We start from the raw sequence: 23,226 nt of genomic DNA, 5'->3' as shown, positions 1-23,226 counted from the left end.
TCTCCGTTCGGGTAAGTTGAGTTTCCGCTATCTTTTCTAGTCTTTTCTGTTTTCTGTTGCATGCAAGCCCTCTTCCGCTTGCATGCGACGTTTTAATCATCAGTATGAGTCTCTGTTGATCAGTGATCATAACGGTATGTCCTGATCGTTCTTGTGATGTTTCTATGTGTAGATAGAGCATCCTGTGGAGTTAGAGGTGTTGACGTTTTTAAGGCGTTGACATTTATAAAGTTGTCTAAACAGGATAACAGGTAAGGGAAGCTAAGTGTTTTACTTGAATTTCATCTAGAAATCATTCTGATGACTTTGAATTGCATGATTGATTGTTGTATGAGCGCTTGAATTGCGTAATTGAGTGTATGCTTGGATTGTGCTAGATTTCTTTACTGTTGCATGTGAGAATAGATTGAGAATCTGGTATTTTCGCCTAAGCGAGCAGCTCTCGCCTGAGTGAAAACACCAGAAACTCATCCCCTGTTTCTGCACGAGATCTCGCCTAGGCGAGCCAGTCTCGCTTGAGCGAGAGTTACTCTCGTCTAAGCGAGACAACTTAGCCTGAGCGAGAATTCGCCCAGAGTTTGGGTTGTTCTCTGTTTTGAGCCTCGCTCAAGCGAGAATGACTCGCCTAAGCAAGAGAGCCTTTTTGCCTAGGCGAGACCTTCTAGCTTGGGCGAGAAACCCTGCAGTTGAGTGTTATTTCTTTATTTCTAATGGATGAAGCTATGTTTGAATGTTAAAATATGAACTTAGTTATGATATGCATGAGTTGTTATGACTGGTAATATGTGCGGTGAAATTGCATGAAGTTGGAATATGAGAAGAAGTGGTTGAACTAGGATTTCCAGGGAAATTCTAAGAGGAATGTTTTAGTGTATGTAAGGACATAAGGACTCCGTATGGGTTGGTATCCTGAAACTCCAATAATCATTCACGCTCAGATAGAGCATAATGGATTATGTCGTGAGGAGTAGCAGGAGGTCCTAGTCTTTGGACTTGATCAAGTCTTAGACGCGAAGGGGACTTACCTTGTGAGCGGTCGGGTGACAACTCCTTGTGTCCAACTCTGCAGAGTTTGAGAACCGTCACAGGTGCAAGCCACCCAGAGATCCAATGTCGCTTACATAATCCGGATATCGAGTCTAGAGTAATATATCTGCATTGTGGTTGTGGTGGTCTATGTGATTCTGGTGAAAATGAGAAAGATTGCATGATTTCTGTTTATAATTGAACTGCAGGATTCCTTAATCAGATTAGCTTACCCTTGCTTTTTGTGTTCCTGTCTTGTGTTGTATGTTTCCTTTTGCGATGATCACCTATTCGGTGGGAGCAGATGTGGTTGCAGTGTCAAAGGCACTTCTGGAGGATGAAGAGCCATCGTGTTAGTGTTGAAGAGGAGGTTTTCAGTGGGAGCGTTAGTAGTGGTCAGTAGTACAAAGTTTATTAGTTTAGTTTAAGTATATAAGTGATATATTTTTATAGTCATACCTTTTGTAAGACTGTATTAATATATTGGTTACACTGGATTATCTGTTTTGGAACTATGATGAAACTCCCTATTTTTATTAGTTTTAAGCTGCTAAAATTGGGATGTTACAATATCTTATTTCATGTAATATTGTTTATGATTTATTAGTATTAATCTCTCCTATTTAAAATTTCAACAATAATATATTATGTAATTAGGGTAATTTTTTTATTTTTTAAGGTTAAATAATTATATTTATTTAACATGAATCGGGGATTTTTTTTTTTTCATTTGATTGGTTTTGGTTTTGACATGTTTGTGGGTGGCACTGCTCATTATGTTCATTATGTTTGTGGTTGGCGTGAACTTGATGTATTTGATGTTGGACACTGATGTTATGAAATTCAGATATTATATTTTAATCACTTTATATATTATTAGTATGATATCCAATAAAATTTTAATCTATTCAATAAAACAAATTTTAATAATTCTTATTAGATGCCAAAGGAAAAGAAAAAATTACATTGAATTTGTATTAAGTTCAGTTGATAACATTAATCTATTAAATATTTTCCTTCTATATTTTGTTATATTGAGAATTTTTTTTTAGGAAATGCAGACAAATCTCCAACATATCTCAAAGCATTTGCAAAATTTACGTTTCGCTACCAATTAGGATATTTTTCGTTTAATTTCAAATTAAAAATATTTTATATAAAATCAATTTTAATTGGAATATTTTTATAATTAATAGACTAAGTACAAACTATGCTAACTTTTATTTACTTGGGTTTGTTTTCTTCTGCTGGAAATACAAACTGAATGCATAAATTGATTTGTAGCTCTCCAATTAAAATGAGTAAAATTCCCTTTTTATTAGTAAAAAATATTTTTTTTTTGTAATTAACTGGAATAAATCTTTAATTACAACTATGGAAGTATAATAACAAAAATTATTTTCTTAATTACCAGATTATCTTTATTATGGGTTTTGAATTTGTGAGGTAGCTATTTTAAAATAAAAGAGTATAAAAAGATGTTTTTTTTTTATATTAATTTAAGTAACTTTCAGAGGATGAAAACACGACTGTGACTTATTCAAATGGTCCTGCACGACAAAAAAAAAAAAAAAACCTGAAAAAACATTTTTATCAGACAAATTTGTTGTGGCTATTTTACATGCTACATCTCACCAACATTTTTCGCAATATGCTTGTGAAATTATATACAATTGATTTGTGCAATCACTTCATGCCAAATTGATAGGTTATATATTTTTTCATATATGGGGTTATGGTTATAGGCATGGTTATGGTCATTGGGAGATTGTGGTTCCATATGGTTATATAACATTAGTCTTACACATATAAGACCTTAGACACCACTTTTACACCAAAACCTTAAGGCAATGTTGTTATGGGTCTTTATTCTTATATAGTGTTTAACCCCTTTTTTGGTTATGGTCATGCGGTCAGTCACTTCGGTGACCCCTTTTTATGGTGGTTATGGTTATGCGGTCAGTCACTCCGAACCATCGGCTCTGATACCACTGATAGGTTATATATTTTTTCATATATGGGGTTATGGTTATAGGCATGGTTATGGTCATTGGGAGATTGTGGTTCCATATGGTTATATAACATTAGTCTTACACATATAAGACCTTAGACACCACTTTTACACCAAAACCTTAAGGCAATGTTGTTATGGGTCTTTATTCTTATATAGTGTTTAACTTTGTCTTTTCTATCCAATGTGGGACTTTGTGACTCACACTTGGACTATTCCCAACACAAATGAAGAATTAAAGAAAAGAAATAACAAAATTAAATTGCATTCCAATTTATCAAGAACTTAGCTATTAAGAACAAATTGATAAGAGATTATCCATGATTTAAGGAATAAGGTAGTCAAAGTAAAATATCCAGATTCTAAGATTAAGAACAATATACAAAAAGACTATGCATGCAGGGTTGAAAAACATAAAATAAACCTAAGGATATACCTTAAGTGTGAAGCTTCTTGTGCTGGAGATTAAAGAATGACAAAATGCGTTCAAATAAGCTAGAGTTTTTTATTTTTTTTGTTTAACGTGCATAGTTCAAAAACTTTTGCTTCTGAGATTTGCAACTGAAATCGCAAAATGAACGTTTTAAATAGAAACTACCATTGTTAAACTATTGCTATCAAGTTTAGTTCTGCTGCAGAATTGAAATTAAAGGGTCATGCAACAGACTAAATGGCCATAAAAAAAAAAATATATATATATATTTAACATCTTAGGCCTTATTGAGCTGGCAAGAGAGGTTCAACAGTACAAAGATTTAAAATATGCAATAATGATTCACTAGCCAGCACATGAATATATTTGGCCAGACTCTTGTATCAAATTTGCTAATTATTATCAGACATCAGAGTATGCAATCCTACAAAGGCAAAATATATATTCATATTCATGACCCATCACAGCGCATAAAAGAACTATAAATCCTCCAGACTGATGACAGCTTCATCACCATCTCAGTTTCCTAAGGTACATTAAAAATTCAAATGGTTGCTAAAAAGAGTTTTGATATTCACTATAATTTTGAAGATCTTCCTCTGAGGCACTACCTTCTTCAATCTCAGCTCTGCTAAATTTATCAGTTATTCAATGTTATGGTCTACTTAGTACCTGGGAGTTAGCAATATGATGTAAAAGCCTTGTGTACTTAATAGAATGAATGAATCATCAATGGTAAGTAAAATACTAAAGTCAAAACATATGAAGACACAGAACAGGGAAAAGTAGGTAATAGTTGCTGATTTAAAGAGAATAGAGATGTAATTGAATAAACATACTGTAAAGTTTGTATTCTTAGTAATATGAACCATAAAGTTGCCAATTGAAGACAAATGTACAGCCATTTCAGAGGAAAAAAAAGTTTCTGATCTGTTCAAATAGCTCAGCTCAACTAAACAGGATATGAATTTGACAAGGGAATGAGAGAAACAAAAGCACTCATTTTTACTCAACTATGTTTCAATCACATGGTTGATAAACCAAATATCACTGAGAGGTCTGTTAGTACTCCATCTGTGATGGAGTTCTGCATATCTACTGGCTCTTCCAAGCATACAAGTTAAGCGAGAAACCAAGACCCTGCAATTTGGTCTCAGGAAATCTCTCAGAGAAAGACCACGGCAAATCAGAAGTAGGTTGGCTAGCCAACAACTTGTCCAAAGCGGAGAGGCTTGTCCGGAACATAAAGACAGCATTTCCAAGGGATGTACCAAAGAGCCAATTATGAACATCCCAAAAAACTTCCACTGCAAGGCCATCTACCAGAATAGTGTGATTCCCCCTGAACTTCCATCTCAACCGCTTCACTTGCATCACAGTTTTGCTGTCTATGCGAATCACAAGGCTCGGATCACTAACACTTGCGGTGTCACACTCAATCACAATATCATGAATTTGGCCATTGTCACAAAATACAGCTTTGGTACCGTACAACTTCTTACCAAAAACATGCTCCTTCTTGGCAATCAAAAATGCATTGTGGGGTAAAGGGCTGGCATTGGTCTTCTTCAAAGCTTCTCTCTTCAAATCCCCTATAAGAAGAACCATTTGTCCATCCACCACAGCTGCAACATAGAATCCCCCCAATGGTTCCGGGCTGGAACCAAATTTAGCCGAAGAAAGATCCCAATACACGTCAAGTTTACAAGAATGAACTTCTAGACTCTTACATCCTCTCCTCTTGGAAAATCCCCACGGTTTGATATCCACCTTACAAAGACTCTGGCTTGAGGAATCGTCGATCGCTACACCAAGACCTTGCCCCATCAAATTCTTACTCCATGTGACAGTAATCAGGCACGAACTACCACCAACCTTGCATTGATAAACACAAGTGACAACGTTCTGGGCACTTTTATTGGCGCTCGACGACGAAGAATCCGCAACTTGAACCCCATTCTCACCAAAACAGGATGGAAAATCCTTCATTCTGTGCCTCAATTCAATTCAACTACGATGCCTTCTTCCCTTTGGGGTTTTTCAACAAACAGATGGAACCCAGATTTGAAATGGACAAAAATACCCACTCAGCAACAAGGTGAAAGTCTCAAAAAACAATTTCGGAAAGTCCCTACCCTAACATGATCAGAAAAACCCATAAAGGAAAGGTTTTTTCAATATGAAGCAAGAACCCATGAATCCCACTAGAGAGAATAGAACGTGTTACTTCAAGACAAATAAAGAGAATGTGGAGAGAAAAACAACTCAGACCCCAGATAGAAGCAGACAAAAAAGCTTACTTCTTTCACTTTCAATGTCCATGCGTTACCAACAATTGAAATTGTTTTCAGGGGAAAGAAATAACCACAACCCAAAACGAAGAATGAAATAAAAAAAAAAAAACGCTCAACGGAATATAACTGGTGTAAGAGAATGAAGAAAACGGAAACTGGGTATTGTAGTGACGAGTGAAAATAGGAAAAAGTTGTATTTTTATGCTGTGTCTGTATTTCTCTTTTTTCCCTTTTGCAGTGAGACCAAGCTTTTACCTGACACGAGAAATAGAGGAAAAGAACGTGAAACTTGAAATCGAGAAATTGCGTCCTTCGTCAAAAGATTCAATCAAACACTGTTCATGTGTACTAATCAATCTATTTCCATGTCCTTCTTCTCTCTCGCATATATAACATATATAACAGTTTTTTCAGTTTAATTTTCATTCCAGGTAGATGTTAAGATAAATATTATTAATCATACAAAATTAATATTTTTTCTATTTGTTCTATATAGTAATATATGGAATGTTTCCAGATTTTATAATGATAAAACGAAAATTTGTTAAAATCTTATAATAATTTTTACAAAAACTAATAAATTTATTAGATATAATAACATGCCATTTGTGGGTGATATTGCACAAAATTTAAACCTTTTATTTTAATTAGATTCTATTTGAATAGCATTTTAAAATATTATTGATTTTCTCATATAATGCATGTCATGTCAATTATGTTATAATTTTAATAACAGATATATAAGTAAAAATTAATTGTTATAACTGTTCATAGGACATGGACCCACAAACGTGGTGGAAATGCAAGCACCATCTCACCCACGAACTAGAATATGGATTACGTGTTAATATGCTCTGTCTTAGAAATCATCCTATCTCGAATATTTTAAAGGTTTATTAAAACATTTACTAACACTTTTGAATATTACATTATTCTTTCCTTTGTTAACGAAAATCACTTGATTATTTTGTTTACGTAAGCTAGCCATAACAGCAATAATAAATAAATGTAGAATTAAAAATTATAATTTAAAACTTTTAGTTGAAGGAATAAAACAAAAATTTTTTAATTTAATTTTCATGAAGTGATATTATCATCAAATATATGTTTGTTATAAAAAAGGTTAATTTATCATTCAATAAAAAGATTAACGTTCATTTATACTATCAATATACTTGAAATAAATTCAATATTTTTTGTCAAGGAATTTTAGATTAATAACTTTTTTGATTTTTTTTCAAACACTCACTTTTTTCTTCATTTATAACGCCAAATATACTTAAGCATGATTCTGCTCGGACTAGTGGCGTGTTGGTGCAATTCAAAATCAATTTTGAATTTAATTAGAAATTATTTATTAACTCAACATTTTAATCTATTATTTATAACTTAATTTTTTTTATATAAATTTAATAATGTAATTGTGATATTTTTTAATCACCAACCCTTTTAATTATAATTTAAATAGATTTAAGTCAAAATAATTATTATTTTACGAAATTGATATTGACATTTAAGAAAAATTTAACAGTTGAATTAATAGGAAGTAAAATTTTAATGATATTGAGAGTAAAGATAAGACAAATAAATTATGTATTCTCATGCATGATGGTTTTCTCGATAATTATAATAACGATCTTAAAAGTCATATTAAATATAAATTTAATTAGATGGTAATATAATACTTTTACAGTATCCATGCATTATCATTCAAATCTAAATCTAAGAAAAATTTGTATTAAAAAAATATACTAATATTATACGTATTATTTTTTTATTTGACCTGTATAATTAATAAAACACGACCACTCATTTGTAATGATAAGTAAATCTTTACGTACAAATATTATAAAAATTATTAAGACAAATATACTGATGAATACAATTTTGACAAATGTGTTTGTATTTTGTTTATAAAAATATGTTAACTATTAACTATTTATAAAAAAAATATGGGTCAAAATAACAAACATTTCTCCAGATATAAATTTATTCCTACTTCAAATAAATATTTTTAGTATTTTTTTAAAATCAATTACTGTTTCAGAGTAAGAATAAACGAAAGAAATATTTATGTAATTCTTTAAACATTTCATGTGTTCTCGTTAAACTTTTTAAATGTTTATTTAGGTTAAACTTTAATAATTTTTAAAAAATTATCAATTCTTTAAACATTTCAAATGTAACCATCTTAAAATGGAATAAATTTATTACAATAAAGTATTTGCTGGATTAACTCAAATCAATGATTGAATACTGTGGTTGAATGTTTTTAAAATTTGTTTCTATATTTTTTGTATGAAATTTCTAATATATAATCATCTTAAAATGGAATAAATTGATTACAGTAAGTATAATTCGCTGGAATAACTCAAATCAGTGATTGAATATTGTGGTTGAATGTTTTTCTACATTTTTATTTATGAAAATTCTAATCTTTTGACTACTTTATACCATTAATACCATTAAAGTTTCACTCATTCTTAATCTCTTCTCACCATTTTGTAGACATAATAATATTAACTCACCTCATATTTTGTACATCATAATCTAAATTATTTCAATAATTACAATATTTAATAAATTTTTATTCTAGATTATGAAATTTGTACTTTAAAAGTAATTTATACAACTAAGTGATTCTTTGTGATATATCTAACAATAAAGAAAGTTATAAACGCATTGAATTCTTAAAAACACAAAGAATCTATGATAAATAGATAAAAACACCCATTAAAAATATAATAGTTAAGAAAATAGCATGTATTAAAAGACATAAAGATGAAAAGCACAAAAAAAAATCATGAGAAAAAAGAAATATAAAAACTATATTTTTTTTTGTGTACAATTCTCTTGTACTTTTGTAAGATTTTGTAGAGACATATGTGATTTACATGTTATCAGAGTTTGAAAAGTCAATCAAAAACCTTAGACAAACATGAAAAATTCAGACAATGCACGAAAAAAAATAACACAAAAACTGAGAGAGTAAGAGAAAACTTCAAAATTTACTTATTTGTAGTGTTATTAATTCCACTTTTCTTTTAATAATAAATTTTAAGGGGTTAGATATCTATAAACGAGACTAACAAAATCTTTCATAATTATTTTATTCTTGCTCTCTTTCTTAAAATTATATACAATTTTGTTTGACAAAATAAAATATTACCGACAATGTTAAGTTAACAAAATAAGTTGAACTTATAATCTCACATTTTATCTTTTAAATTGATCAAATGAATTTTATATTTTTTTAAAAAGTTAAACTCATGACTTGTCTCGTAATTTATTCCAACTTTATCATATCTTCGTGTAGAATTTCATTTAAAAAATGATAAACATATAATAATGTAAAATTTGAAACATGGTAAATAAGTTTTTTGTTTTCCTTTATTTTTTTAAGAGACATTTAACAAAAAAAAAAACAATTTATCTTTTCATAATTCCATTGCAAGTACAAAGACAGTGAATTGTGAGCATTGGTTTCTGACTTATCGTGGGTTTGGATTTGGTGCAATTACGGAAAATAGCGCAACAGTGAAATCAGAAAATTGTGAACAGTCAGATCTTTATCTAACAGCTGAAATTGTATCGGTACGGATAACTGTGTACCCTCAGTTAACCGTTGTTTGATGGACCCCAACGATACACATTTTCTTAACATCTCACAACGTTCAAAATCTGCATACTTCTGTGGTTGAAAACATATTGGGAGAAAACAAGAATTAGCACACATACTGTAACATAAAAAAATTAGGTAAAAAATGTTCAATTTACCCAATTAAAATTGTAAGTTCAAAAACTAATAATATATGCATGCATTAAAATGGTAAAATTGGTGAATATTGATTAAACAGAGTGAGAATATTTTACATACTAAAATAACAAGTAGCTTTTGGGATGATTGACACAATATATGAATTCAGAAAAGGGAAAATTGTGATGTAAGAAAATGATTGTGAGTTTGATGAGTTGGAAAATGTGAGTGCAACCCAGCTCAGTGGCACATGATAAAGAACCCACTCTTCCTATGCCTTGCCCTGTCAAAGGCGCAATTCAAGGAACAAAAACATGACCCAATCAAAACTCACTGCAATTGCCCTTCATCATTCTAACCAAACAACCCCTCTGTTCTCATCATTAAAACCATGCTTTATGCACCACACTTTTTTCAACCCCTTACCTAAAAATTAAACTTCTATTAATACTTCCCCTTTCTTCATTTCTTTCATTCACATAGCAAAAAAACAAAAGAACGCACATTTATGGTTATGGTCGGAGTGTAGAAGAAATCGAACAACATGATCGCAGGTTGTTTCAGTTTCAGACAACCTATACCAAACACCCCTTCTTCTTCTTCTTCAAGAAGCAGTTACTGTTCCCAACAAGTACCTCAGAATGTGGTAACATGCATATACCAAACTCTACTATGCAACTCCCCCACTTATCTCACTCTCAGTTGGTCCAAAACCCTTTTCTCTCACTCTTTAACCGTTTCCGCCGCAGATACCTTTTCCGTCACAATTCCTCTCAACTCTTCAACAATGCTCTCCTTCTTCACACGCCACGGTTCAAAATCCATACGCCACCGCAAAATCAAGCTCCACTGGAACTTCACGCGCGCTGAGTTCGCACAAAACTCCGCCGAACCCGAATCGCGGTTCTACCTTGCGATCACCCACAACGGCAAGCTCCAATTTTTCCTCGGCGATCTTCTCCGCGATCTAACGCGGCGGCACAAGAAGCTCGAGGCCGGGGGCGGCAGCGGCAGCGACAACCTTGTTGTTGAGCCGGTTCTGCTGTCGCGGAGAGAGCACGTGTTCGGAAGCAGATGCTACGTGTCGCGCGCGGTGTTCATGGGGTCCAAGCACGTGATAGAGATCGAGTGCGGCGGCGGCGGGGGTGCGATGCGCGTGAAAGTGGACGGCGAGACGCGGCTGGTGGTGAAACGGTTGGCGTGGAAGTTCCGAGGGTACGAGAAAATATTCATCGACGGAGTCGAAGTGGAGTTTTATTGGGACGTGCTGAGTTGGGTGGTTAACGACGACGGCGATAAGAGCAACAACGGTCACGGTGTTTTTGTGTTTCAAGTGGGGGACGGTGCGGTGTGGCCGGAAATGGCGGTGGCGGAAAAAAAGTTGATAAAGAAAAGCGTTTCCGTTTCGAGCGTGTTGCAGTGGGCAGAGGAGAGTAGCGAGTGTGGGAGGTCTTCGTGTTCTTCATCGACCAAGTCTTGTGGCAGCAATGCCACTGGTTTCTCTCTGTTGCTTTATGCTTGGACCGTAAATTGATTCTTATTCTCTTCATTCTTTCAAGGGATTTCAACCTTTTACAGAGATTGGATTTCGATTATTTTGTTCATATATATGTATCTATTCTTTCTCTCTTGTACATTCTTGCTGCTTCCGGTTACTGTCTTTTATCCATAATCAGAAATAATCGTGTTCTTCCGTTCACCTTGATAAAATGCTTGTGATTTTTGGATGGTTATTTTACATGTTATGATTTCAAAATAATTTGCTCCAGAGGGTTTATTTCAAAAGTTACATTGTAGATTAATTTAGAATAAGAAAATGTTTTTTTTTTCCGACATTAATTGCACCTGGTTTACGAGTATTTTTAAAGATATTTCATTTATCGTACCACCTTGGTTGTTCGGAATCCGATTTGATTTTTAGAGATGGATAAGATATTCCATAATGGATTTAAAGTATATGGATCCAATAATCGGGTGTTAGTTATTAAAAAGACACTCATTTTTTTTTCTTTCAAATAGTTATTAAAAAGATTAATTTTTATGTTTATAAGAAAAATTAAAAAATAAAATAGTGAGAGTAAAGTGTGCAATACTAAACTTTAGAATAAATGTGAAAGTTTAGTAATCATTGATCCATATACTAGGTAGATAGATTATGATGAAAAAAAACACATCTAATGAATACGGGTCGTGGGGGACACGAGTCTCGTACTTACGCGCATTATGTATGTCAAAAAGAATAAGTCATGCAACTTACTTACCAGAATAAAAATATTTGAGATTTTTTAGTTTTATATATTTTTTACGCGTTTGTAGATATTAGTGAGATTATTTTGAAAAAATTAAATATAATTATCTAAAAATAAACTCAAATGAAATTTGATTTTAATGTGTAAGTTAAACAAAGTTATATAATAAAATATTAATGCCAAAAAAAAAAGATAGATTCAAATAAATTTTACACCACAAAATATAAGTCTTAAAACAATTTTCATGTTTAAAAGTAATTTTAATCCCACAAATTTTAAAGAACATATAAAATGAAAATAATTTTTATGGCAAATGCCTTTGAATTACATTTTATAATACTCATTCATGTCCATTAACTCACTAGTTTCTCATATCTACTATTACTATTAATCATTCAATAATTATTAATCGAATCAGTGTATTAAATATTTGTGATTGAATATGTTGTTGGCGTCAATTAATTGCTTGGGTTATCCCTTGGAATAGGTTGGCTTTGTGACTTATGAGACACTTCATTAATATTCAAAAGTCATACTACGACTTATGACTCAAATATAGAAGACCTTCCTTTATTTAATACCAATCCAGCTCGCAGCACTGTCAGAAACTCATTCCTGTTAATCATGATAGAGGTAACCCTTTCTTTCTGATAACATATGAGAGATTCTCTGCAACATCATCATTCTTAGAGAGGGATGAGGGATGACAATATGTAACTAGTTCGTTGGACTCGTCCATAAGTTTGTGAAAGAAATATGGGGCAGATCAGGATAGTAAATCCGTAGACTTGTAGTAGTTTAGTCCGTATAAGTTTGTGGTCTGCACAGTTCGGTTCGCAAGCTGCATAAAAAAAATTTGAATTTGTATATTTTAGTTACTTTTTGTATGTACTCATACATTAACATTCTAAATTTTTGTATGAATACGATGAAAATGTTGAATTATCAATTTATCATCTAACTCTCCAAAGTCTTTACTTAATTTTGTAAATTTTTAAAAATTTTCCAATTTTTAGACATCAAAAGTTTTATCATAATTATTTTTTTCTTAAAAAAGCAGACCAAATCACGGGCCAAGTAATGTGCGAGACGAGCCAATGATTACAGTCCGCATAAATTGTACGAGGTGAAATGGGCCAGCTCGTGATATACGTAATAATCAATTGCTACAATTTTTACTTTTTGGCACCTGAAAATTCTTCTTCGCACTTCAATTGAGAACCTTCACCAGCTAAAGTGAGATAACGTATTCTAGGCTGTGTGCAATAATAAAATGCTTGCAGCTTTAGAACATTCTGCGTCCACACTATTTTTTAAATGTTTCAATCATTCAGATATATTATTTATATAATCAATTTTAATGCATTGTTTATGAGTAAAATTCATGCAAGTTTTCTTGCTGAATATTGCTAATTTCACTTCTTATCATAACTTTCTCTCAATAATAAAACATATTTAAGAGCATCTCCACCTTGTATTAAATAGGTTGCACCATTCAAAAAGTGTTATTGAAATTGTATGAAGTTTGAAATATTTTTTTCCTTTTTGTTTATCTCTTAGCTTCTTCTAATTTGTTTTTATTTTCTTTTTATTATACTGTTAATATTGATAATAAATTTTAAAAAAATTGCATGTATATATATATATATATATATATATATATATATATATATATATAATGTATTTTTTTTCAACTGAAGTACTTTTTGTATGAAAAGAGAAGTGTAAAAAAAAGTGTATAGATTCATCAATTTGGGATTGATTTGAACAACTACAAAGTGTGATGGAGATTCTTAAATGTTATTATTTTTTGAAAAATAATTTTTGTCTCGATAATACTACAGTTTAATTTAATTACAGTTTTTACTTTATGCTTAAAATGTTTATTTAATTTACAATGTTTAAATAAAAAAAAATTACAAGACATTAAATAAGAAACAAATAAGAGTGGCAAAAATGTAAGATAACGAAGAGTTAGTGGTTTCATTAGCACTTTATAATAAAGTTTTCAGGTAACTTTTATGTTACAATCTTGAATACGGTCATGAATTTTTAAATTTGTAAATTGGAAGTGATTGTCTTTACATTGAAACCGTAATTTATAAAATTCACCTATGTAAGAGAAGACACATAATTGATTGATTATGCCTTAATTATGTATAAAATTCACTTATGTAAAAGAAATAACATAATTGATTGATTATGTCTCAATCATGTAAAAGTAGAAAGCAGACGCGTAATTTTATGCAATCAAGAATTATGTATGAATTATTGAATGTTATTACTAATTTTCAATCATAATAATTACTGAATGAGACGTAATCATAACTAATTATGCATGTACATATTCAATTTTAATGTTATTGAGTTTATGCAATTTTCTATTTAATATATTTTTAAATCTGAAATGAAATTTAATAAAAAAAGTAATAAATAAAAATATCTTAGTGCAAATAATTGTAATGATGATTTAAACTCATCTTGGAATTTTAATCACTCTGAAATTTTTAATTTTAATTGAAATGAAGTTAATTTTGATTGAATATGAATTTAATTATGTCTTCAATATGTAATTTTGTGAAATGTTTCTAGCAAAATAAATTTAAATATTATATCCAATATTATTAATTAATCTCTCAATTTTAATTTATACTCATTTTCATTAAAATTGAACTAAAGATACTTTTAACTTATTATACTACTTAATTAATTTAATTTTTTATTACATTAAAACAAGTCTATTACAAACTTTACTTTTCTTTTTCTTCACTTTTTTGTTTCCCTTGCCTTAATCCGTACAAATCAAGCATAGCATAATGTCTGAACACGGCATCATTAAAAAAACATGGGCTTTAAGAGTTCGGCTTTTAGTTGGGCCCAAGGGCCTGCCTTTTAAAAAAAGTTGGGCCATAAATTATTGAGGGAAAAGATAGAAATTCTTGAAATCCTTGATTAATTAGAGCAATCAATAAGGGATAAGGGAGCAGATTCATTGTACCTGGGTCTCAGGTGAGAGTTTGTGCAAGTGAAGTGAGTGAACTCAACTGAAGAATCCTTCAATCCGATAATCGCCATGGCAGCAGAACCCACGCGCCCCGTCAAAATCATCGCCGCCGCCGATGATTTCGGTGCTCCTCTCAAAGACGCCCTCGTCGCTCACCTCCGCTCCCTCAGCATAGAAGTCGAGGATCTCGGAACCTCTTCCTACTACTCCGCCGGAGCCGAGGTCGGCCGCCGAGTCTCCCAATCCTCCGCCGTCCGCGGCCTCGTCGCCTGCGGCACAGGCGCCGGCGTCTCTATCTTCGCCAACAAATTCCCCGGCGTCTACGCGGCCACCTGCCTCACCCCTTCCGACGCCGTCAACGCCCGCTCCATCAACAACTCCAACGTACTCGCCGTCTCCGGCAAGTACACCTCGCCGGAAGCCGCAATCGAGATCCTGGACGCGTGGCTGAACACGCCGTTTAAGTCCGCGTGTCCCGCCAACGAGGGCGAGCCCTGGCCGCGGGAGATCCAGACGTTTCTAGACCACTCGCTCGTGGAGATGCCGGAGATCGGAAAAGAAGGAGCGTTCGACACGTGCGCAGTGTGCTGTCTGGTGAAGAACCGGGAACTGAATCCGATCGAGTTGATTCCGGGCGGTTCGATGAAGATCGTGAGGGAGACTCCGACGTCAGCGTTCGTGAGGTTCAAGGCCGGGAGCGTGGAGCCCGCGCACCACCACACGTTCGGACACGATTTGGTGGTGTTGGAAGGGAAGAAGAGCGTTTGGAATCTGACGAAGGAAGAGAAATACGATCTGACGGTTGGGGATTACTTGTTCACTCCCGCAGGCGATGTGCATAGGGTTAAGTACTATGAAGATACTGAGTTTTTCATCAAATGGGATGGGCATTGGGATATGTTTTTCGATGAGGATCTTGACACTGCCAAAAAAGCTATCGATAAGGAATTAGGTTTAACGAACTCTACGGTTTCTTAATCTCTTCAATTTCGTGTGCCTTGTATCATATTCGTTCATAAACTCCTCTCTGTACTCTGTTTCATCAATGTCTACCATCCTTCTATCTGTGTAAGACATCATTCAATAATCCTATGCTGGCAATTTCATCGTTTGGCCTCATAACACATCCATCTACGAAATTTGAGAACATATTTAGCTCGCATGGTGTGCGAAACAATCATACTTCAATTTAATTGAACCAACAAAATTTGGGTTCGAGTGCTATCAGTTGAAATCGCAAATGAATCAAGAAAGTGAAGGACAGGCTAATGCAATTCAGTATTGAAAATTTTCAAGCAACAATAATATTGGGATCAGTACCGAAACCCAGAATATGTAGAGACTCCTAAGTACTAACCTACGACACAAGCATGGACAGTGAGTTTTCTTCGGCAACGTTAAAACTAAATCGTGTTTTTATAGGGACTAAAACGTTGTTTGAAGCTTATCTAATTTATATATCAAATTTATGTAAGTTTTAATTGTATAAATAAGCATTTATCTTCTATAACTAAAATGCTATTTATACTTCAATAACTTTAAAAACGTAAAAATAAAATAAAAAATGCTAACTTGCTAAGAGCTTCCGGCACACACAAATGATGTGTAATGTTGGGCCTTGAAAAACAAAGATATCCCTGTAAACTTACAAGCCCAAAATCACGGGCCAGTATATTGATTAATGGCTGCTTCTTATTGTACTTCCATCAATTTCTCGCATTGAGAAAATTTAAATTTTGCCCCTTTTAAATCGTAGAATTCGGAAGTAAACACATTTTTTTTCCTTGGAAAAGGAATTCTTAAGTGCACAATTTAGAAAACAAAAATAACTGTAATCCAAAAACCAAATGACTTTCTACTTATACAATTGAAAAGATTTATTTTTGCAACTATTTTTTTATTTATTTTGAAATATACAATTGAAATTCATTTTTTATTTTTTAATTGTAGATTGCAAAATCTAAAAAAAATTATAAAATACAAAGTTTCTTCAGTACGGGGGTGTAGAAAGAAACATATGGGGTTTGCCTATCACATTTTTGTTGCTCCACTATGACAGACACCTGAAGAGTCCAATAAACAATATCTATATTCAATTGCATCCATTATCAGATTAAACTTTATATGTTTATAGTAATACATAATGTTAGGGCACACGAGCAGGTCGCAGAATCTTTCTTTATTTTTCTTTTCCTTGTAGAGAACTTTTGAAGGATTAAAAAAAAAAACGCTTTTGTTGGTACACACAGTACTAACTTCTAGAAGTTGTAACATATTGGTGCGTCCTTCTTTGATTTAACATTAATTTAGAAATCCATGTAAGAGATTGGTGGAGATGTTTGAATTGAAGAGGACTTTGTTGGGAAGCACGATGATGCGTCACTGATTAAAAGAGGATACTTGAGTTGAATACTAAAAAGGGGCATGTTTGTACGTGGGAATAAAGAAAGGCACTACGTCCCAAAGATCATATCCATAAGAAAAAAAAGAAAGTTGCATCCTTATCTTTAGCCCAATAATAATGATTAAAAAGGTAGCCACTAGCCCAAGAAAAAAGTTTTTGGAGAAAAAATGGTGAAACGTGATGCGTAATGAGCGTTCCACAATGTAAAGCACCGAATAAATGAGATGTTCCGAAAAAATTAAAAGCAAGCTTAGGTGGTTCGGTTTTGGTGTTGTCGCAATCGTTAAAATTAGATAGATGCCTAACGCTTTCTTTTTGTTTGGCTTTTTGCAATTGGGAAGGCCAAACAGGGAATTAGGAATTACAATGTGTGCATGGTTTTTGGAGTGGAGATAACCTAACGTACTACGTTCGTACCTTTCCTTTCCTGCTTTAAATGCACCTCTCACCTCCCTTTGCTGCTTTAGGCGGAAAGAAGTTTCCAAAACGGTCAAAAATACTCAAAAGCTTAAAAATTTTAAAAAATATATATAAAATATATTTTAGTCCTAAATTTAGATGAAAAATTAAAATTGATTCTTACACTAAATTTTGATCAATTTTATTCTTAAATTTAAAAGATAAACAAATATAATATGTGTTTAGTTTTGCGATGTAAAATTGATTGGAATTGATTTTCTAACTTAAAATCGGTACGTGTTTGGTTTCCAAAATCAATTAAAGAGTAAAAAATTCAAGTTGAATAAGAAATAACTAATTCTTGTTTATACATTAGAGAATTGATTTAGCTGAAATAATTCTCCAACATTGAACCAAATACACCCATAATTATTTTAATTTATTGATGTCAATTATTTTTGACTTGTTAAATGATGTTATAAGATAATATTTGAGCTTTAATTTGTCAATTGGTATAATTGACTAAAAACTTAAAACGCCATAATATATATATATATATATATATATATATATATATATATATATATATATATATATATATATATATATATATATATATATATATATATATATATATATATATACACTAGCGTAAACACAAACGTTATCGTGTGTACGCATTTTTTGAATTATATTAATAATTAATGATATTGTAATGTTGTTAAGTTAATAAACAAAATAAATGTATATTTATAAAAAATAAAGTAAAATGTATGGAGAAAATATGAAAAAAATAACTGTTGATGAATAGTAGGAGAAAAAAAAAGGAGATAAGTAAATAGTTTTATAAAATTTAATAACCGTTAATTTTTAAAGATTTAATAAATAATTAAATTATAAAGGATAAAGTTGGAATTATGAAATGTGGACACAAAAGAGGAAATTCTCTTTTATATATAGTTATATATATATATATATATATATATATATATATATATATATATATATATATATTTATTGTGTAAAAATTTAAAACAAAAGACGAATTCTAAATTGTAAGGACAAAGAACATTTAATTTTAAAATAATATTAAAAGAAAAATGTTTAAAATAATTAAACACATATGTCAAAATTGTTGTAAGGTATAGACTACAAAGATTCACTGTTATATACATCTATCGTAAAAAATATTCGGTCAATGAATAATTACCAAAAGATACCATTTTTTCAATATCGAATATTGAGACATAGCAAAATTTGAATTACAAACACCCAGTCAATAAACTACAAAGATATATAAATATATTCTTTTAGTCTCGGGATATAATAAAGAAAACACAAACTTTGCAAATGTTTTACTAGAGTTTAGAATTTTTTTTTTTAAGTTTCATAATTCAGGATTAGTGTTTTATATCGAAAATTCCCATCTATTTATAATTGATAATTTTTGTTGAGGTTATATAAATAGACTTTCTAAATATGATTATAATATTTGATCATGCTTTATATTAAAATTGAGTATTTTAATTAAGCTCACGTTAATAATTCAAATTTACTTCATAATTAACGTTTAGTAGCAAATAAGAGTTCATGTATATTAAAGATTGTGGATAGGTTTGGATTATACGGTACGAAAATTATATTTTGATTTCTATTTTTTTACTCTTATCTTTATATTTTACGAAAAGAATATAACGGTACATTAATCAATGACTTACGTTAAGTTACGTCAAAAAGTAAAAAAATTAGAATTCATAATATATTATTGTCTTTTCTATGTTATTATCTTCAATAAATAATTTTATATTCTTTTTATAGGAAAGGAATTATCCAAAAAGATTAATGAAATATATATATCAATATAAAGTCTTTTAGTCTTAAAACATGTTTAGTAACGTAACTAAGTTTATTACAAAATTGTTTGTCTAACTTATAAATTAGTTTGACCAATATAGAAATATTTGGTAATATATTTAATTAGTTAATTTAAGAGTTTTTGGCTATAAGTTATTATAATTAGATATAATTTATAGTCTATTTAATCTTTTTTCTATTATAATTCCTTACATTTTAATATTTTTTCTATTGTTCTTATTTTCTTTTGCTTATTATAATTTTGTTAATTTTACCTAAACAATTAATTACTATAATATTTTTAGTATTTATTATTATACTGTTTTTCATATTTTATACGTTATTTTTTAACTTTTTATTTAATTAAAATTAAAAATAATGTAACATATCAAATTTAATAAATCAATGTTTCAACATATAACGATATATGAAAGTTATACCTGATGAAAATTGTAAAAAAATACTTCATATAACAGTAATTTAAATTGATGAATAAAAAAAAACTATTACTATTTTTCATATTAAAAAAATAAATTTAATTAACACTATTTAAATGAACTAATTTAAATAAAAAGCAAATATAACTTTTAAGTATGTTATTTTATATAACTATATTTATTATAATTTTACGAAACATTTTAAAGCTATTAAGCTATTTTATTAGCATAAAGTTACTAACAAACAACTAATTTATGAACGAACCAGTTTATGCAAACATAGGTTTGATGTAGTTATAAGTAAGTAAAAGATAATAGCATGTAGGTTTGAAAAGTGAAGATTAATAAAGTACGTTGATGAGATATAAATGAGATAAGTTAGGTGGGAGTAAAGCACGTTGATGGAAGGTGGGGGCGTGTTTGGAGACTTTGGCTGACTTGTAAACCACATCTTCTAGGGTACACTTTCCGTATTTAATTTCATTTTCATAAGCTTTTCATTTCTTCTACGTACTTTTTTCCAAACACAGTGCTGCACCTCTTTGCTTCAATTAACCAACTTCAAACAAAATTCATTTCCTCTGAACACAAATAAATACCATAATTTCTATTTGAAAATATATTTAGACCATTTTCATCCATTAATGTACCTGATCGATACTATTTTAGTAAAGAACCAAAAAATTTTAAGAATCTTATGTGTCGAACTTCTTCCTGTTCTCCCATCCGGTCTCTTTCTGGATTTTTTTGCCGTCTAAACTCTAGGATGAGAGTACCTTCAGGCACTCTGACACTCAAGTTAAATAGTGATTCGACATAAAGTGTATGTAGTAAAATGAAAAAAACATATATTTACATGTTCACTGCACCTTAATTTATACTAATATTTTAACAAACCGCGTCAGTTATTTTTTAAATAAATTGTTCGTGTCTACCTTTATCAAAGATCAATGCTTTTCATATATGTAAAGTCCAATAATATTTTTTGAGTTGGTATAGATTAAATCAGACATTAAATTTACTTTTTAACGTAATTAAAACATAAATTATAATCTATTTTAATAAAATTTATTATTTATTGAATATATTTATTGGGATGAAAAGCTATACTATAGGATTCGAAGTGTGTGTGCATGTGCTGTGCCCTCTAGGCTCTAATCAATGTACCCCAACCTCCAAACACATCTCCATTTTACACTTGGATCCTCTTCATTCACCCAAACAAAACTCAATACCTTTTCTTTGTGTTGTTAGTGTTTGATTTATACGAAATTGCCAGATTGTCACATTATAGCTTTTCATTCGTTACCTGTTTCCTTCGTCACACTGTTACTTCCTACTCTTCCCTTCCCATCAAATAATCTCATCACACAACTTCTTCTTCAATAATCGTAACAATCATACCACATATAATATAACTTAATATTAATATTTTTTTTTATGATTTGTTTGTAATACTTAAAATTTAAGATATTACAACTTTGTTTTAATATATATTAATGTTTTAGGGAAAAACCAGGTCCATTTAGTATGCTGCTGATGACAACTTTTCACAAAAAGTGCCTTTAATTGTAATCTGTTAATCTTTTACTGGAAACAAATAATTGTTTTATTGTTCTTACTTTATGTTTTTTATTTTTATTTAGTATTTTTAGTCGTTTCTCTTTTTTTTCTCATTTTTTTTTCTTTCATTCAATGTGTTTATTTCATCTTCAGCAAAAGCAAACTGAGCATTAATTATAGTTTAAATGTGTTATTTAATTTATTGTTAGTGAATAAATGGCGCTAAGCCGAAAGGGTGAAAACATTGTCATCAATTATTATTACTTTTGCTTGTGACTTTTAATACTGAAATTGTGACTTTTAATACTGAAAGAGAAATGTCATACTGTCAAGCACATTCTTATTCTTTTGGCCGTTCGGTTACTTCTATTTTTTCTTTTTTACCTTTTTACTTTTTTTTCTTTCTAAAACTCATTTCTTTATAAACTTTTTTAAGAGTTTTTTTTTCAAAGTTTTCTCACAGTCTGTTGTCTTTTTGAAGACCAGAGAGATCGTAAAATTATTCTTTGCGATAAGCTTATTAAGATGAATCAATCAATTTTTTCGTTTGGGATAAGTTAATTTTTCGTCATTTTCTCGTCTTTTTTGTTTCATCTGGATTGCAAGCGGGGTTTCATTACTCACATGTGACTTTGTGAGATTTTTCTTAATTTCTATTAATAAATGTTTTTGTTGGTGTGATCAAATAGTTTTAATGTTGTTTTTGGACTTGAAAAGGAATATTTGCAAGTTAGAAAGTGTTTTGTTGTTCGGGGTCTTGTGAGTTACTTAATTAGGTGAGGAAAATTAGTTTGGATATGTGTTGTGTGAGTTTTACTAATTTTTATGATTTGCATGTTTATGCGATATTGAATGTTAAAAATGAATTTGATTTCTGATGAATGTGGTTTTGTTTGTGTGACTGATCTAATATTATATGAATTGGTTGATAATTTATGTTGAATGTTTGCGATTGTTTGGGCATTTGAACGAGATAATTGAAATATGAACAATTGAGTGATTTGGTACAAACTTTATGTTATGAAAAATTGTTTTGAACCAAAATACTAAAAGAGGGGTACCAAATTGATCAGTTGGACATATCCAATTTCCCTCAATCATTACACAAAAATTATGATTTCTAATACAACATTGAGTGGTAGCAGATTGGCCTAAGTGCCACCTTCATTGTGCAGGTTTGGGAGCATTGAGTGCCAAATTGTACCACTGAGCACCGTGTTTTGCAAATATTTTTGTAGTGAATGACAATGACAAGGCACCGTTAAGCGCTTGTTTTGTACTGTAGGCTGGAGCATTTTAGCTTTAGGATGCTGAGCACGTGTACACGCAAACACACACAAACAACAAATGACTCTAAACACAATTATCTATGTACATATCCTTGACATCAAAGTTCACTGGAAACGTGCATTTTTGGTGGTCTTTATCGTATAACTCTCATAACATAATTTATTGTACTATATTTGATTGAGAATGATTATTTGAGTATTAAGATACCCCTTTACTAAATCTCATACATCAATGCATATAGTAAAATTACAACCAAAAATAAATTTTGCTTAAGAATCCTTAAACATCGTCATCGTACATACTCACACAACAACTTCACCTCAATTAAAAATAACAATCAAAATCATAAGCATAAATAAGGTTCATCACAAGTTTATCTCAAACAATCAATTATAATTTGTCTCTTTTGCAATGATCACCAAATTAACATGAGTAAATCGAGTGATGTACCTAAATCAAGAATAGGTAGTAATGTACCTATGGTAGAAGGTAACAATACTGCAAA

At 30.9% G+C, this 23,226-nt stretch overlaps 3 protein-coding genes across 3 annotated transcripts; 2 read left to right on the top strand and 1 right to left on the bottom strand.

The window, feature by feature from the left end:
- Positions 1-4,295: 4,295 nt before the first annotated feature.
- LOC114187272 (uncharacterized) lies at positions 4,296-6,107 on the bottom strand. The gene has a single exon (XM_028075473.2). The coding sequence runs from the start codon at positions 5,457-5,459 to the stop codon at positions 4,566-4,568; it is 894 nt and encodes a 297-aa protein (XP_027931274.1). The 5' UTR covers positions 5,460-6,107; the 3' UTR covers positions 4,296-4,565.
- A 3,588-nt stretch (positions 6,108-9,695) lies between these two features.
- Positions 9,696-11,127, top strand: LOC114187360 (uncharacterized). The gene has a single exon (XM_028075598.2). It carries the CDS (start codon positions 10,066-10,068, stop codon positions 11,053-11,055), a length of 990 nt encoding a protein of 329 aa, XP_027931399.1. The 5' UTR covers positions 9,696-10,065; the 3' UTR covers positions 11,056-11,127.
- Positions 11,128-14,708: 3,581 nt separating this feature from the next.
- DRT102 (DNA-damage-repair/toleration protein DRT102) lies at positions 14,709-15,896 on the top strand. The gene has a single exon (XM_028074577.2). It carries the CDS (start codon positions 14,844-14,846, stop codon positions 15,750-15,752), a length of 909 nt encoding a protein of 302 aa, XP_027930378.1. The 5' UTR covers positions 14,709-14,843; the 3' UTR covers positions 15,753-15,896.
- The last annotated feature ends 7,330 nt before the right edge of the window (positions 15,897-23,226 follow it).

The sequence above is a fragment of the Vigna unguiculata genome, chromosome 6, assembly GCF_037176805.1.
Source record: "Vigna unguiculata cultivar grain cowpea cultivar isolate G323 ecotype 2 chromosome 6, ASM3717680v1, whole genome shotgun sequence".
In the NCBI taxonomy this organism is placed as follows: domain Eukaryota; kingdom Viridiplantae; phylum Streptophyta; class Magnoliopsida; order Fabales; family Fabaceae; genus Vigna; species Vigna unguiculata.
This window is presented reverse-complemented; position numbering and strand designations above follow the sequence as displayed.

Bases quoted from the DNA above. Each gene is read 5' to 3' on its own strand.
- LOC114187272 (XM_028075473.2), bottom strand. From the start codon at position 5,459: ATGAAGGATTTTCCATCCTGTTTTGGTGAGAATGGGGTTCAAGTTGCG.
- LOC114187360 (XM_028075598.2), top strand. From the start codon at position 10,066: ATGATCGCAGGTTGTTTCAGTTTCAGACAACCTATACCAAACACCCCT.
- DRT102 (XM_028074577.2), top strand. From the start codon at position 14,844: ATGGCAGCAGAACCCACGCGCCCCGTCAAAATCATCGCCGCCGCCGAT.